Raw genomic sequence first — 18,058 nt, 5'->3', positions numbered from 1 at the left:
ACATTTGGGAAATGGTTAAGACACGAAGATGAATAAGGCAGTACCTAGGTAAATAGAATACTTTAAAAGGCGAATTAGGTACGGCAGACGCGGTTATAGGTATTTGCGGTCGGTAGGTAAATAATTTTTTTTCCATCAAAAAAATTATAAGTACTTAGCTCGATTCCTATAAGTATTTTATTTAAATGAATTATAATGTTTCATTTGCTGTACACATACCATCTCGAGGGATAGATATAAAGTATTTAACTTTGAGAAACTATTGAGAAAATCTTGGTTAAATTAATCTTCTTCAGTTAAATCATACGTAGACACTTCTGTCGATCAATATCAAGTTTTGAATATGGCGCCAAAACGATTATTTTTTATCTGTCCAACATTGTACTGATACTCTCGTAATACTAAACGATATTCATGTAAGTCAACTGCGAACGCAAAACAATGTTTTCTATCGAAGTTCTTGCAATTCAAATGTAATTCGATAATCTTTTAATGCAAAATATATAAATATTTCGGATTACATTTAAATTGCAAGAACTTAGTTGAACAAGGACAATGAAAATTGCCTTGAGAAATAATTATTTTTGTTACCTCTATAATATAGAGTCTACGTGGCGTGGGTCCTTAACGCCTATAGTATAAAACATTGATAAGTCAAAAAAATATTCATCTCAAGGTATTAATTTCTTCATACGATTTTAATATTTTTTTCTGGCAGAATATTGCCATGTTGCCATCGCCTAAAAAGAAGCCTATTGACATTAACATGACATTAACATACAACATGACAGTTTCTTATCTGACAGAATGGACAATGACATTAATCGGCAACTGAGTCATTGTCAAGCTTTTTTTTTGCAACTCCAAAAAGGTTCCAGTTAGGTTACATGGGCTCTCAGTCAACCAAAATCGTTCGTACTACCAAAATGGCGAGTTCAGCAGACGTGCAGCTATTTATCAAAAAAGCAGTAACTGACAACAAAGTTGTAGTATTTTCCAAGTCCTACTGCCCGTATTGTACGATGGCTAAAGAAGTGAGTATTATAATTTCAAATGTAAAAAACTTGAATTTTAGAAGCAGGAATGAGTCATATTTTTTGTTAGTTTTCATCCTAAATACCCTTTTAGTTTCCCAATATTAACCATCAGTGCAAAGTCTACATTTGATTATTGACAGCAATCATTTGTCAATAGTTTATTGCCTTTATTATCTTTAAAATCCCCTAGTGTATACAAAGATTACGATAACAATTTCAGGTCTTCCAAAAAGTAAAGCAGCCCATGACGGTAATTGAGTTGGATGAGCGTGATGATGGAGCTGTGATCCAGGATACCTTGGCACAGATGACCGGCTTCAGAACTGTAAGTTTTTTTCCAGTCATGATTCATTTTGTTTGTCTGTGAATATCCTTTTCTTGATCTATGCGTCATACTCAATATTTGGACAACAGATTATATGATTTCATGTTTAACTTTAGATGCTAACAATTTTATTTTATTGTATATTACCTACATTTCTAAAACTATGGGTAGTTTAATGTCATCATCTAATAATGTGTTATTTTGACAAACAACATCAACACACTACCTTCACACTATTATATTAATTTTCCTTATTACCTGCTAATATATATGTATGTATATCTTGTTCAGAGAGGCCATAAACATACAACTAGACCTCGTTTGTAATTCATTTTCAATATTGAGGGAAACATGAATATTATAAATGTGTGGTAAGATCTTGTAAACGTAGGTATGTGTTTATCAATTAAATCACTTGCATACCTACATTAGAAGGCACAATAACAGTTTTTATTGTTCCATTGTTTATCATACCAGAGAATAAAATAGGTATGACTAATCAGAATGAGGATTACATCTTCACCTTTTAAAAGTCACTTCTATGAATCATGTTTATCACATTTTTAGCACATAAATACATTTGACACAACACACAGATCATGTATACAGGCAAACTCAAAATAGATTGGGTTTTTCGATTCAACTTGTAGTGGGAAATTCAGAATAAAATAGTTTTTGGATGTTTTACCTAAGTTAACATATCATATGCAGCGTGATCTTATTGATCATGTTAATTTTATACCTAAGTATTTTTTTATGTCTTTGTTTTACTCTGAAAGTTCTTACAATTTAAATGTAGACAACATTTAGATAAACTTCTTAATGGAACATATTACATTACCTATATTACATTGCCCATATTAGATTGCATTTGAATTGTAAGAAACTTTCTAAATATAGTTCATTTTATTTAGTGCCCAAAATATATGTATTAAAACAAGTAGCAAAGTAGCATTTACCTTTTTCTTGCACTAAAATACAATATTTTTATAAAAGAAAATCGAAATGTACAGTATGGAAATGTACTATCATTAAAACTGTGTTTCTAATGTTCAAGGTACCTCAAGTATTCATCAATGGGAACTGTGTGGGCGGTGGCACCGACGTCAAGGCTTTATACTCTTCAGGAAAGTTAGAGCCCATGCTGATTGGCTAAATTTAAAAATAGAATGTTAATTTAAATATGGAAAATACTGTTATTGCTTTCCAATGTGCTGCTCACAAATAATATTTGCTAAGGATACAAATGATGTTAATGTAATGTTTCTCAAAGTACAAGAACCTATCATGTTAGTAATTCTCTTCTGTTAGTAGAGTATTATACCTTAAGGATCTACAACACAAAACATGCTGTACGACACATAATAACTTAACGTATTTGCCATTCGAGATTTATTTAATTTTGTGATGTATATGTATTTTTTTAAATAAACGATTTATTGAATGTTTTTACGGGTTTCATTTTAAATACACCTTTATAAGCTGTATTAACATCAATGAAATAATATGTAACGACTTATTTTGAGGCGAAATTGTGAAAACAAACAAGTCTCATAATAATCTTTATGATTTTTACAATTACGCGAATAATATTTAAATCTCTCTTGGCTTCAGCCTACAAGCGGGAGGGCCACAATCGGGCCGAATTAATTTTAGAGATTCCTCCATAAATCCTTCGGCTAAAGTCACTTGTCCCTCCCTAAGCGCTTTATTACGCACACGGGATGAAAACATCAGGCCTACTCAAGGCCACTACGCGCAGCCACCGAGGGGCCGGGGGCTCCGCTGGCGTGCCTACTAATATTATATCTCCTATGTCATTGATAAAAGCGTCGTTTTTGCGTAACGCGATAGAGTATTGTGACAATTAAGGCGAAGTGTGTGCGAACGAGACGGAGCAGGCCCGCGCTCCCCCAGCGGGCCCAGTCGCCGCCGCCCCAGCGAGGCTTCGCGCGCCCGCCGCTAGTTGGCGCTGCGAGCCCGCCCTAGCACAACATGCTATTATTATATCTTATTTAGCTAAGATTCATGTAAACAAACTGGATTGTGCTGTGTTTAGTGTTTATATTTTATGTTTTATATCGCTTGTAACATTCGTTTGTGAGAATCATGTGTTTGTTGTGAAGAGCGGCTGAGAAATCTTAAGGTGAGTAATGTTTTTACTTATTTAAATATATCTAGCTATACTACTGCTACAACAGAAGCCAGTGTTCGAGATAAATGAATGAACTAGGTTTATGTGACTGTCGCGTCTGATAAGGGTGGATTAAATTAATTTGTACAAAACATCAAACGTTATGTTTGTTTACGTTTTATTATTCTGAACGAGATTAGTTTATAGCAGCTTTGTTTCGTTTTAATGATTCTAAGCATCGGTGATTAATGACGATTAAATTGACGAATTTGTCACTAGACTCGTAGAATTTATTAGAGAACATGCTATTTGCTATTAATTTTACGTGAAGTCTTTATATGGATGTGTGTTACTCTTTCACGAACTAAAACTGAACGGATTTTTCATACCAATTATCTAAGGACTGGACTTTCTTCAATGATCTATAAAATAGAATAATATTTTGCTTATATTTATTCTCTTATAATATTAAGAAGCTAATAAATAAGCTAACGGTCCCGGAACCCGGATAAAAAGGCTATAGCTATTCCTTGATAAACCTAACACTGAAATATTTTTTCAAACTGGACTAGTTTTATTCTTGAGATTAGCGCATTCATTCAAACAAACTCTTCAGCTTTATAATATTATAATATCTATACCTAGCTACACTTATAGCTACAATAATGTACTAGATGCAACAACATAGGGCTTGCACCATTATAGATGATGGTGGGGATAATTATCCTCCCTGGATGCAACTAGACGGGTTAGATGCTTGATTAAGCAAACTTAATTAGAGGGGCATTATAGTGTTCACTATAGTGTTAAATTGCGAAGTACCTACTTAGTACGTATTTTTTATAACTATTTGTCTGATAGTATTAATTTGATTTGAGTTTGATAGCAATATAGCAATATAGGTACAAGTTAGCACATGGTTGGTAGAAGGCTTCTGTTAGCTATTTTCAATATAATTTATCTTTGTTAGCACAAAGGATTTTCTTGCTGTCACATGACAGTACCTTAGCCACGTCTGTAACCTTGAATTAATGCCTAAGTATTGTCCACGGGTCCTTTATTTTTATTAGTAAGAAGTCAAGAATAAGGTTCAAAAGAAATCAGTTTACGTAAAATATTTTTTAATATCTACTAGCTGTACGGGTAGTACGTATTAAAATATCCTCATTAAACCAGTTTTACGATAAAGCTCTATAACACAAAGCATTTCACAAATTTTAATATATCCCTAATTAACTTCAAGACAGTACACGTAACGTTCAAATCGCAAGAGCCTTTATTTCTTTGTCGAGCATTATTAAACCGGTCCCGTAGCAGTTAGCTCGAGAATCTCTGAGCCCGAACTGGGGGGATGTTTCGGCGGGAAGGGCGGGTTGCTACGAGGTGAATATAAGCCGGGCGTCAGACAGGCGCCAGTTCAGAGCGCTAGCAGCTCTCGGCTACGGCGTAGCGTCGCGTAGCCCGTGCTACGGAACTTTCTACACAACTTTCTACGAGGACATTTTAATAAGAACTTGAGTTTCGCGGGTGGTTTTCTTGTGGCGCGTTTATGAACTTGTTTTTGGCTCTTTAATTACTTGGTAAGGTTCATTGAATATTAAATAGTTGCTTCTTTAGATATTTTTACAGCACTTCAAATTATATTAAGCTCGAATAAACTTTTTGTTGTCTGCACATATTATTTTGATAGTACCTTTCAGTATAACTAACTTTGATCTTATTTTAAAAAGAATAAAGGATAGTTTTGCTTCACAGGTATTTTGGATTTATTTAATTTGACGTCACTCCAATAATATTTATGTACAGCCACTTTTTATTTTAATTCATAAATGTTACAGAAGATAAAGAAATTATATTATTTACGTCAAAATCAAACATATTTTTTCAATTAAAGAAATGGATGTTAACAAATTCTTTTAAAACAAGTTTACTTTCTTGTCTTTAGTTGTGCTACCAAAGACATTAAATCCAGTCTTGAAAAATAATATAAATAATATGCTTTGCAATGTTTACTATACCCGTTTGAAGTTGCAATTTGAAATTCGTGTTTTTTTAAATAAAAATATGAACTATTGCTACGATGAAATAAAATTTAATTTGGACTTTAATACCAATGTCGTTGTAAACCAGAAATGCAACATATTCCTACAAATGTTTCTTGCCCAATTAAATGGATCTTGGTCAGCGGAAAATTACCTATGACTTTTGATTATTAACAACAATAAAAAACTTAGTTGGTTTGATTTTTTCTAAATTAAATCTAAGTTCAACGACTCGATGACTCCTTGCATTCACGAAATAAGGAGTCGTGGCGGACGGAGATCAAAGTTATCTCAAGAGGTTGTGTTCCTCTTTTCGAGGAACGGAACCCTAAAAATACAGTTACTTCCATAAACGGCAGCCAATTTATTAAAAAAAAAAACTTCAGTTAATTAGGACATATAATTTGACTTATATTTATGAAAGCTCTTATAGACATATTTGTGTGCATGATGTGTCCTCCTGTAATTAAAGGAATAGGTAAACATGCTAGATTAAGGTATGTCTTAGTTTTAAGATAGTGCTGTGTATATTCTTTGTTGGGAGATCCAATATAAAAATAAATAAAGCTAAAAAAATTAAAAAAGAGAACACAAAGTGCAAAAAGCTTAGGTACACCTATTACTTACTATACTCTCAAAAATCTTTTTTCAATAAGAGTCTGTTCACACACGAGTGAGAACAAACAAACAAAGCGTCTCTTTATCTAAAAGCATGCGTGTCAAAACAAAAGCGAGTAAATAACGTCGACTTCCATTATATAATGTACTGCTAATTTTCCGTTTCACTCTCATTTCCATGTTGTTCAAACGCCAGACAAGAGTACTTATCGTTTTTTGAGTGAAACGCGCTTGATTTTATAATAAAAGCAGTTTATACGCCAACGTCGAGACGCGGGCTCACTTCACGAGAGTGGAAAAGTGAAAAAACGAAAAAGCCCCGTTTACTCGCTAGCATCTCAACAAACTTCGGTCTAGTGTAGGTTTGCACTTATTTGCACTCATTAATGAGGCTGAATATAAAAGAGATTTTATTCTCAGAGTGGATCTTTGTTCGGTGAGGCTTATAATAAGATTTGTGGTTATGCCTTTTAAAAAATATTTTGCCTATTTTTTTTATGATATTATAGGTAGGTTCTTATAATAAAAAATATGATGTATTAACATTATACTCTAAACAAAAGTTTTATCTTTCAATAGACTAACTTGATTATTGAAAATTCTCGCTACCAGTAGCTGTATGATTGACTTGCCTTGCTTTGAAATATAAAGCAATTAAAATTTTTGCTTACCCAATATCGCTTTCACGAATCTATTCGACCGTGTTTGCTTACAGGCAATTTTAATAACTGTATACAAACAAAAACAAACGAAGTAATAATTATTCACGAAAATAAATCATTAAAAAAATATCTGCGAGTTTGAAACTTTCGAAGTTTGATGGAAAATGTATTAATTAAACGGCGCGAATGCGTCGTCGGGTGGCTCATCAAAAATGTATAGAATTCGTATGATTTGCATAAAAGTCATTTTATTGCCTCGAAAGACAAACAGAATGGGATATTAGCTGTTGGAATGATTCCAAAATTGTGGCGTGAACTATACCTCGTAATGAAGGTATCTAGTTGTACCTAGGTACAGGGGTGTGTAGGTACATAGGTACGTAGGTACAGGTGCGAGTTTATCTACGTGTTGAACCGTGTTCCAGTTCCGTCCTCGTTTTTATTTTAATTAAAAGTTAGTCACAGCGCATATGCACTGCGAACATCTGTCGAGTTTATCTGCTATGAAGGGACCTGCACTAATTAATTAAACTTAACATACATTTTATTCAGGTGTGGGAATAATAATAGTAGAAACTTTAAAGTACACACATTTCAGTCCGGTACACAGATTCCCCCTAAAGAGAGCACCCGTTAAGAATTTAAATAAGTGTCGGCTCGAGTTTGGCAAAGAATTCAATGAGTTGGCGTAATTATGTCGAGCAAGTTGGCGCATTCATTAGTCGTGTTGTGTTTAATATTCATCAGGGCGCGGTCTACAAGTAACATTTTTACTTTACGACTGGCTGCCAAATCCCCGGTACCTACGAACGTAAATTACATGGAAATTAGTCTAAGTTCATTTTGAACCGAGCTTCGTTACAAACACTGAGTAAAGTAACGAAGTTGCTTATTGTTCTAGACAGTGGAGCTCGCTGTTTGCGAAACTCCAATATTTTAACTTATTTTTCTTTATTTACGTTCGTATTGTTCATGTATTTTATAAATATTAATTTTAAAAAGAATAACAAATAATAGTTCAGGATGCAGTGTTCCGGCTGCCGTTGCTCAGAGCTCTAGCGAACATTGTTATAGGGAAAAACCTTAAATACAATAAAATATTATTGTCATAACCTACTTTTGCTTCACATTATAATATTTGCTAGTTATCAGAATCAATAATTTTATGATATAGTGTATGTCACAAGACTTATAATGAGACTCTGTTCTATTTACTTACGAATACTACTGACAATAAAATTCATAGTATTGAAAACATAAGAAAGAACAATGGAAATCGTATGTCTCTGTGTCATAATATCCATTGAATTTTTGTCAATACACTACCATAAAATTCATTTCTTTAAAGTACCATAACGTGACACTACGACTTCGATATTCGGGCACTCCATTGAACTTTTTCCCGTGTTCAAGCGTACCGAATATAAAATCAAAGAATATTGTGTTAATCGCCTCGGCGGTAATGGTTTTTAGCGATTTGAATCTGTTTTGTTTGGCGATTTTGTCGGCTTATTCGGCTTAATCGCCTTATTAGCCTTAATCGATTATTGATGTTTTAACTTTGTGAAAAGCTTTGTTAAATGAGCATATTGATTATGAAATATTTTGTTGGAGACATAAAAATAAAATGTTCGTGATTACTAAACGAATTGGAAACCTACACGAAAAAGAAAACTATCAAATTAAATAAAACATCTTGAAAGAATAGAATACCCCATTCTTTTGTAGATTTTGTGAACATTCAGAATTAAAAAAAAACCTTTAGTATTAGCAATTATGGCATTCGTTCATTTGCTCGGCCTGCGGGTACAAAACGAGAATTTCAATCGTAAAACTAAACTCGTAGCAAAAATACTGTTTTAAAAGCATTTTCCTGCAAATAAAATAACGAAAATAAATAAAACTATTCAGAGCTTTTGCCCAGTTATCAGCGAAAGCTGTTATTTCTAAAACCTACCCATTGGACCAATAAATTGAATTTTACAATCTCGATTTTAATTTGATCTATTTGGGTTCCTTTCTCCTGGTACAGCGGATTCAATGCACGGCATAAACTTTAGATGATGTTGTAATCTTATTAACCGTTTCGGAAGATGAAATCTCGCACAAATATTCTACGTTGTGTTCTGTCATAGATTTTCTAAATTGACGCTCGTAGCGCTACGCGCGTAGCTGCCGATGCTTGGCGTAGCGTGTGTTGCGTACTATATTGCTACGCCTATTGCCAGTGTTGGAGACCATCCAAAAAATACCAATGTATGATGATTTGATGCTTCCCAACAATTTCTATCAGAAACTTAAATAAATAATGCATAAATCGTAGAACCTACGGCGTAGCAATAATTGCACTGTCATTCTCAGTGACGATGAATGATCATCACACGTTTAAATATTCATGAGATTGCACACTCTTTGTTGCAGATGCTGAACCGGACGTTAAAACAGCCTTCCGTACAATTATCATAGCAGTGCAGCTCAAATCATTAATTATTTCTAAAAATAGTACAAAGCTATCGAACTTAATCGCTTAAGGTATCTTAGTTTATTTTTGTACCGCTTTAAATAGATACCGAGAGAGAAAACGGTTTGGTAAATCGTGGCTATTTTCTATAACGTACAGCGGTAGATATCTGTATCGTGGTAGTTTTATAGGGGAAACAATGCCAGAGGTTCTCATAAAGCATCGATATCTTGGAGGTTGTGATTTTTCGTGGGTTGTGTAATGGTAGGGTGGTAGTAATGTGCGAAGATAAGGAGGAGGTCCGCAGCGAGGCGGGCGCCGCCAGCCCGCGCCGCCTGTGCTGGTCGCGCCGCGCGCCGGCGCCGCTGCCCGACACCCGCGGCCTCTGCTGCGCCAAGCTGCTCCGCAAGAACGGCAAGCCTAAGAAGGTATGTCAGCACCTTTACTATCTCAACCTATCTACATACATACATTGTCCAATGGCATTGTTCACAATATCTCGAGTGAGCGGACACTTTAATGGAGACATGAGAAAGATAAAGTTATGGATGGCGTGCAAAGGATTTTCAATGCTTTTGTCTGACCGTTTTTTGATAAAAGTTTTCCGTATGAAAGTGACTTCAATTAGATTTATATTTTCCAGTGTTTCTTTTAATTCAAATCCAATTCCATTTTGATAATTTTTGCATTCTGAATCTCAAAAATATTTTTACCACCTTTCCTTATATTATTGAACTAAGTTATTATTTTATAAACATTTACCTACTCTTAATAAAGTACTTTGAAGTAAAATAAGTACATAGGAACATAGTCGGATTATTATAGGACGCCAGATCGGAACGAATAACTACGAGTGCCCGGTAGCACTTTAATACGATTTCCTTCGAATTGAAGATATTACGTATAACTGTTAACGGATATTGGAAGGTAACTAAGGAGAATACAGAATCGACTTCTATATAATATATTTAGTTCGCTCGACTTATAAGGACGCTCCAATCTTGTTATTTAAATGAAACACCCGACCGAGGGTATCCGCCATATTTCAAGGTAGAGCGCGTTTAAGCTCAATATAATCGAAGTTTGAAGCAACTTCCAGCCATGGCGGTTGACTCGTACCGCACTTACCAAATACATCTTTGATTATCTCTATACACGCAAAGGCATAGCGAAACCTATTATGCAAGTTCGAGACTGGAGTTGATATTATGTACATTGTGTTAAGATCATAACTAGTAAGGCAAATAAGTTGTCCGCGAAAGTGCTAACTTTGGATCGAATTAGTTGTGGCTGACGTGGAGCGCTTCTCGACTTTGATTAACCTCCTCGGGGGAAACAAATGCACAGCGATGTATGTATATGTAGCTGGAATATAATAAAATACTCATTAAAGTACGTGCGGAGTGTAATAGAGCGCGAGTGTAATTGTGATCTACCGGCGCCGCCGATCTAGGAAGTTCAACCAGAGGTAACTTCTAGCTAATAGTAATTAATGCATTGCTATTTGTTTTAAAACTCCTGCTATTGTCTGCCCATACCATGGTTATAATAAAGCTATTTTAAATCTATGTAAGAAGTTTGGAATTTGAATGATTTACTCATAAAAACAATAAAATGTTATCATTGAATATTCTTGCCACAAACCTCAGTAAAATGTGATTCTTTGAATCAAACAGCATCCGGGAACGGTTGCAGTCACTATTTTGCAATTCTAAGTTTGGAAAAGAGGTTTCAATCTGACTAATGTGTCTACGTATAGCTACCTAGACGTGAAAAGCTCTCGAGTCTTATATCGATGTTTCAATCGAGAGGGACTCACCGCATACAAAACAGCCGGAAATATATTCCATTGAAAAATATTGACGCTAATGTAATAAGAACATAATATTTTTGCTAACAGTTTCCATGAAAAATATGTTTAATGAGGAAGCGGAAGGTCCCTATCAAAACGTGACGCAAAAGGAAAATTAGCAATTTTCATAATGACGAAATATCTCGTGGACGTCTACAAAACTGTCACCCTAATTTCTTAAAAGTAAATTAATTTACGCCCAGTTAATTAAGCTTTGCATAATAATTATTCTAAAAACTGATTTCTCTTTGAAAAAATGCTGAGTTTACTAATTTGTAATTAAAAGTGTTTGGAATCCTTTGTTGACGGTAAATGCTGATGAAACGAAAAAATACTTCAAAGTGAAAGTTACGTAAATTGGAATTAGATGGGAAAAAAATTAGGAGGACTTTTTTTATAACGACTTTTTCATAAATCATAAAAGTGTTCCGGAGAATTGAGTCTTCGACGAATGTACGAGTATGAGGCAGCGGGCGCTTTGTTCTCACACTGACGAACACGCAGTCTTGTTGGTTTCATTTTATTTTCAAGCTTTTAAATTCTTGCTGCATGCTAACCGCAAGAATATAATAAAATTGACTCAATTGAAGCTTTTCAAGTAAACATACGTGGTTTATTCACCTTATAGTGACTAACATCATAAAAGATTAGAATTACTTAACGAAACCATGCAAACCCTTTAAATAGTGTCGAAAATGTTTCAGAGGGTCGTAAACATTATGTAATTCTATGACAAACTACATAAAGTAGCTTCGCCTTCCGAGATTTACATACTTTTTACTCGACGAAGATTTGAATATAAATAAAAGAGTATCTTTTGAAAAAAAGATACGATTTCTGAATAAGTAGTTTCGCATTAACATAATCCAAAGATTAGTATAGATACTACCCTCCTATTGAAAGGCATAGCGCCGGAGTTTTTGTTACAACTTCAAGTAATAAGTTAGCTCGGTATTCAAAAGTAATTTATTTTCTTGTCCAAGTTTTTATAGCCTGAGGAATTTGATAGAGGTTTTGCGTAGGACTTTTAAATTTTAAGTTGAACTATTAAAGATGGCGACGAAATCATATTTAAAGTTAAACACTATTTTTAACAGTAACTTATTCGCGTATAACTTCGTACCTATGTACGGTAATTATTTTAATTGGTGTGGATATGCATTAAGAGTGAAATAATACATTTGCTCTCACTCTTACTTCAGTCAGTCTTACAATTATAACCATCACGTGTATTATGAGCATAGTAAATGGTGTGCCTGCCTTTGTCTGTTTGTGCAAATATATGCTAGGTAGGATAGTAACATTGTACAGTAACATACCCTTATCTAGTCTGTCTAAATTAATCAACTAAATAAACATTATGAATTTCTCGACTCATCAATATTAAATGAGGAAACGAATAAATACTCCTACATTTCGTTTTTCGGTTCGGTCCGAAACTTTATTAAATTAACGTCACTCAAACTTATCCTAAAACGTCGGAAAGGAACGTAATGTAATCTAATTTCTTTGAAACATTCGAACATTGAATATCTATAGAGAGGCTAGTTATTAGTGTCCCACAGGTGACTTTGGAGCGATAAATTGTGGCTGAAACAGGGGCGCAGAGAGCAATAATTTACGCCACTGAGCGCCATTTAAAGATCCTTCTACAGTTACAGTTTATCCGTTGGCTGAACGAGTGTTAATTCTCGTTGGCTTCTTACCAGCGCCGATATAAAAGATTGCTCGCGGGACTCGATACACAGTCGCACAGTTCGATACTGTTTTTATTTGACACGCCGATATAAAGTGAGGGAAAGAATCCGACGTTTATTTGCTGTACAGGATTGTGTGCAGCATTTTTACTGAGTCTGGTCTTGTTATTGCGAATCGAGTAAATTGATTGATGAATCTTGTTTGACGGGGCGATGTGATACACGCCTTGTCCGTTTAGGGATTTGTATCTGATGGATGTTAGCAAGTAAACAGAAAACTTGGTAGTTATTTTGGGTACCTTGCCTTTGTGTTATAATAATATCCGGATACCATACGTCATGTATGCCGAGAGGGCTGTGTCTTGTCAGTTTTGTTAGGCGGGCTCGACTGCGTCGGTCACATTGAATCCGCGTTTAGCCCGCATCTCGAGCGTCACGCTCGTTTCCAACTACTTTTGTTCGCTCAAACTTCTGACTGGCCGGACATTTTAAAATGCATCTCCTTGTTGAACTCTTAATGCTAGTTCAAACATGGAACTTATCCTTCGCTAACTACTTTGGAACAGTAGTTTCTAAACCAATCCGCTGCCGGCAGCTGCTCACACTTTTTACGTCTAACATCAGTTTAGCTCCAGATATTGAATAAGAAAATTTATTACGAGAAGGTCTTACAAGTTTAAATTTAAAGTTGAACTGGAAATACCGGGAAGAATTAATTGGAATTTTCTTCACTGCTTCCCTGAGTAGAAAGTGGCCAGGTACGTACTCTAGTAGATGTTTAATTTAATTTTCAAGCTTCAGTACAAAGTGGAACTAAGTGTTTGAATTTTGCAAAGATTAATTTATGAAGTATTCGCTTTTAGGGACTCTCAATCATCGTTTTGTAAATTACGAGGAAAAATATTTGTAGGCTGAACTAATACGTCCGACTAATGGGCATTGGAAAACTTAGCAAATAAACTAAGTATTCCTTTAGCTACATAAATGTGTTTCTAAAGATTTTACTCTAACGAGCTCAGTTTTAGAAACATTCTAAATTAGAAACTTCAGGTGGAGTAGTGAGATTTGAAAGAGCGCGCAATAACGCGCGGCGCTGACTGCACGAGTCGGCGGCGACGTGCGATTTAATATGGCCTGCCGCTACATTCCCCAGAGACAAGCCCGCGACGATTCCAGCACCATTACACTATATATCAGCACTGTATTTAGCTACGTCGACAGAAAAGTTCATTACTCACACCAGGAAAGTGTCAGTTTCACTTTATTTCAGATGTTTTGATGTACGTTTGATATTACCGGAACTTTATAGGGAAAATATTAACAATATTTGTGATGGACTGAAGTAGATATTATGTTTTCTGAAAATTACTTTTTATGTTGTTGTTATACAACAGGAGATTTTTATTTAATTACTGCAGATACATACTTTCATAAAACGGTTGCGACTAATATAACACTGATTCCTATTTAGGTAGTTAAAAATTAACATTATACCTTTTTAAAACATTAGCTATTTTAAGAAACCATCGCAGCTAGTCACGAATTTTTAATTCAGTAACAGTACCTACATCTAAACTTTCAGAACACATTTAAAGCCTACCAGGAATAGGGTGTCCTATTTTCGCGACAGCTACAGGACAACATAGTGTGTTTCCACATCTGTAATTCCCGTCATGTCCTCTCGGTACTTTCACTAGCTTGTCGAGACTCTTCGGTGCGGTTGCAGGAATTCTTCGCGCGAAATTGAAATCACTGTCGGCTACGTGACTTCAAACCCCCACTAGTGTTCGAGGAAATCTCCAAATAATATTTACCTTGCGTTTGCTTTCCGATTGGCTGCTTCTCGCCACAGATAGATTCCCTTTGAGGTGAAAATTGGTATTTATTCCCGTGCGCTTTGTTGTACCGCAAAGATAGGTTTCTTTGCCAGGCTATTGCAGTACCTGAGGACGTTGCTACCGATTCCATGAATATCATTTGGAATAGTTTACCGAGAATACATTTTATTTTTCAATTTAAAAAATACACACGCAGATGTGCCTGACAGTATTGCAATATGTATATACTTATTTTAAAACTAGTTTATACATTGTCCATTACGACCATAGCGAAAAGCATTCATATTTTTTCATTAAAACAAACAAACGCCACGAACATTCATAATCCTATTTTCCAAAAGGCCAAACGTCCGTTCGTTTTCATTTCACGAATGTCTAAATTCGAATAGAATGGGCCGATAACGTATTTATACGTTGGGAATTCATTAAGCCGAGCGAAATCTGATGTGGCTGTGTGTCGCGCCGAGTGGGCTATTATCCCATCGTTGGACGTGGATGGGTGCTCGGCAAACACTCTGCTCTGTCACCCCCACTTGTCTGCGAGTATTAGAACTGCCATACCAGAGACAGGGTATTATAGGACGCTCTCTGATACTACAGAGGATTGCGAACCGGCCTAAGATATTAAAAACTTTGCTGTTGATTGATTTTCATCGGTTAGGAAAACATTTTGTACTATTATTAGTTACTTAGTTTTGCTCAATTTTCATTTTATTTTGCTGTTTCACTTAATTTTGTTTTGACATAAAATAGACTTATTTTTAATACGATGAAGTGAAATACGCTCTTTGACGCAAAAGCTATTTAGGTCTCTGGGAAAACTCATTTCAAGAGGCAAATAATCGAGCGGACCAGGCTTTCAATCTCCTCTTATTTCTCTGTGATTTTTTGACTATTTAATATGTCTACTTTAAACGTTAGAAGTCAATTTATATGAAATCAAAGATTATAATTAATATTTTTAATACCGCTGCTAAGTTTTCATTTGCTTTTAAAACTAAAAGCTCTTTGTGAATAGTTTGCTAAAATGTTGTGGCTTAGATTAAACCTCACTAATGCCTTTGCTAAATGAAAGTTTGGAGCACCTGTATTTTTGTTTCAGTGACATTGTAAATTTTTTCATTTACCTTTAAACATTTGGTTCCTGGTATGTTGCTTTCACTTCAAGAGTATTTTTTCTTAATTTTCCTCACTTCTTTCGTAGTGATGAAGTGCGATCTGAGACGTAACTTCTGTAAGATAAGCGTCATGAATTCATCTTCGTCTTGATATTACACTTTATGATGAACTACTCGGAACAAAGTATTTTAGCAACTGATATACATTTCTTAGTTTTTTTTGTTACTCGATTGCATTGAGTATTCGTTCCTGAGTCTTGTTGCCAAAATAATAATTTAGAAGCATTCCCACGTTGCGTCTATTGCTTTATTTCCGTTTTGACATTATTGGATGTGACACAGGGTTACCGATTTCAATTTGGTTTTTATTTTAGGAATGTTTATTTTAGTATCTGAATTGGCATTTATAAAAATAACAACCTTTATCTGTTGTTACGGTTGCATTGCCATGGCACTGATAACTAGACATACTCAGCGATCATATCGAATTAAATTCAGTTTATTTTGAGCCAGCTTTTAGACGTGCCAACTTTAATCCATAACTCCTTCAATTTCTAGTATAAGTTTTAATCCGTAAGCTGAAACACAGTTCCATTCGTCTGATACGGAACCACTAGACTCTGTTTCTATAATACCCATCGGAAGCGCCTCCATCGAGGAGACGAGGGTGGCTCCAACACTCCCGCGTTTCAAATGAACAGTGATTTCATACCTCACCTCACCCGTTACTGTCATTCAAAGTTCGCAAACTATTTGCGGGTGCAGGATACCATGAATTTAAACGAGGAAATGTGTCAGCCGGAACATAGACGACGACTCATTGCACTCGTTATAACCTCCGCACTTACACAAGTTTCCTTTGTTCACTCAGATAGTTCACAAAGAAAATGATCGTGTAAAACGCTAAGGTTCTTCCTTGATATTCTTTAGCGATAAGCCTTTGTTCTTATTTGAATAAAAACACAAACAAACTACAAACGCGTACATTTTTCATTGAAGCTTCGCTCCCATCAATATTAATGGATTGTTGGAAGGATTAATAGTATTGAAACCCGCAGTTCAATCTGAATAATTGCAGATGGCACTACACTTCTCCAGACTACCGTCGCTTTAGAGATATGTTTGTGCTGCAACCCTCTCTGCGAAATATATCCAACCGTTTGTTTAAGAAGTGAACTCGATATTCAAAGAGAGCGCGTTATATACTGTCGTCAATAATAATATAAAAGAGAATTCAACAAGCCGAACAGATATAAAGTTTCCATGTTTTATTTGTTTCGTCCTTTTTTCATATGTTTCACATATATTTCTTCTTTGTCGCTAATAAAGTGGTTTACGTAACTTTCTTTATTTAATAAACGAGTGCGGGGTTTGTATAAAATAGCCTTACATTGGTAACTCGGTGCGTATGTAGGCAGTAAAGCAAAGTTTTACCCTATTTTGCATTCACACGCGGCGGGGTGAAAGTGTTTTTCATTGTCGTACAGAGCTACCCGTCGCGCCTGACAGACAGAGGTTCTTTTTGTAACCGCTGTAGCCCTCCCTCGACACACGTATTCACTGAACTCCTATAGATTTGCCCTTTTGAGGGAAAACTATTTCACTTAATTGTGGAATGTGGTGTATCATTTCTCTTCGGGCACAGACTTTGACTACATTTATTTCAAAATGTAGGACAAGGCAATCGATATTCAGTATGAAATATTGACAAGACGAGACAGATCATAATACGGGTAACAGGTGCTAAACATTAGGGTTTAAAGTTGTTTCCATGGCCGTCGCTGAAAATATATTTTGTTCTTATTAAAATAGCAGCAAATGTATTTTCATTTTATTTCGCTGCCAACTCTAGAAAATATTGAAATAATAAAATTACAACTTCAAACAGAATATAAAATGAAATTGCTTTTCGATTCTAAAACAACAAAGAGGCTGAAAGTATACCGCAGCCGAAGTAACTTCGGCCAGAAATGTGATCGGTTACGGTTAATAAAAAGTTGTTAGCTGGCGGAGGTCCATTTGTATGCAGAGGAGCGGCCCGGGGAAGGGTTTCCGAATTGCGGATGGACGGCGACGCTATCATTGTCTTTTGAATTTTTTGCCAACCTTTAAAACTCCGTGGCTTATAATTCAACTCACGTGACGAGCGCTAATGAAAGACTTACTTAAGTAACTGCGCGGGAGACGGGAATTATCAACTTCCAAATACAATTCAGTCCTTAAACGAAGTTCATTTTAACGCCGGTAAAGTGGAAAACTTCGACCGTCTTCATT

The 18,058-nt window shown here is 35.3% G+C and overlaps 2 protein-coding genes across 3 annotated transcripts in view; both read left to right on the top strand.

Moving 5' to 3' along the window:
- The first annotated feature begins 823 nt into the window (after nucleotides 1–823).
- LOC110375396 (uncharacterized) lies at nucleotides 824–2,810 on the top strand. Its single transcript, XM_021333482.3, has 3 exons — nucleotides 824–1,034; nucleotides 1,258–1,362; nucleotides 2,420–2,810. The coding sequence occupies exons 1-3, from the start codon at nucleotides 888–890 to the stop codon at nucleotides 2,516–2,518; spliced, it is 351 nt and encodes a 116-aa protein (XP_021189157.1). The 5' UTR covers nucleotides 824–887; the 3' UTR covers nucleotides 2,519–2,810.
- A 488-nt stretch (nucleotides 2,811–3,298) lies between these two features.
- Nucleotides 3,299–18,058, top strand: part of LOC110375400 (uncharacterized) — a 37,251-nt gene continuing 22,491 nt past the window's right edge. Inside the window, exons 1-2 of one of the 2 annotated variants that reach the window (XM_021333485.3) lie at nucleotides 3,299–3,508; nucleotides 9,240–9,707. In XM_021333485.3, the coding sequence (XP_021189160.2) occupies nucleotides 9,558–9,707 (150 nt within the window). In that variant the 5' untranslated portion in view covers nucleotides 3,299–3,508; nucleotides 9,240–9,557. Of the gene's footprint in view, nucleotides 3,509–4,900; nucleotides 5,077–9,239; nucleotides 9,708–18,058 lie in introns of those variants that run through there. The other variant, XM_021333486.3, reaches the window with a different exon arrangement.

The sequence above is a fragment of the Helicoverpa armigera genome, chromosome 18 (assembly GCF_030705265.1).
Source record: "Helicoverpa armigera isolate CAAS_96S chromosome 18, ASM3070526v1, whole genome shotgun sequence".
Taxonomy (NCBI): Eukaryota; Metazoa; Arthropoda; class Insecta; order Lepidoptera; family Noctuidae; genus Helicoverpa; species Helicoverpa armigera.
The sequence above is the reverse complement of the archived record's forward strand: the minus strand, read 5'-3'. Positions and strand labels throughout refer to the sequence as shown.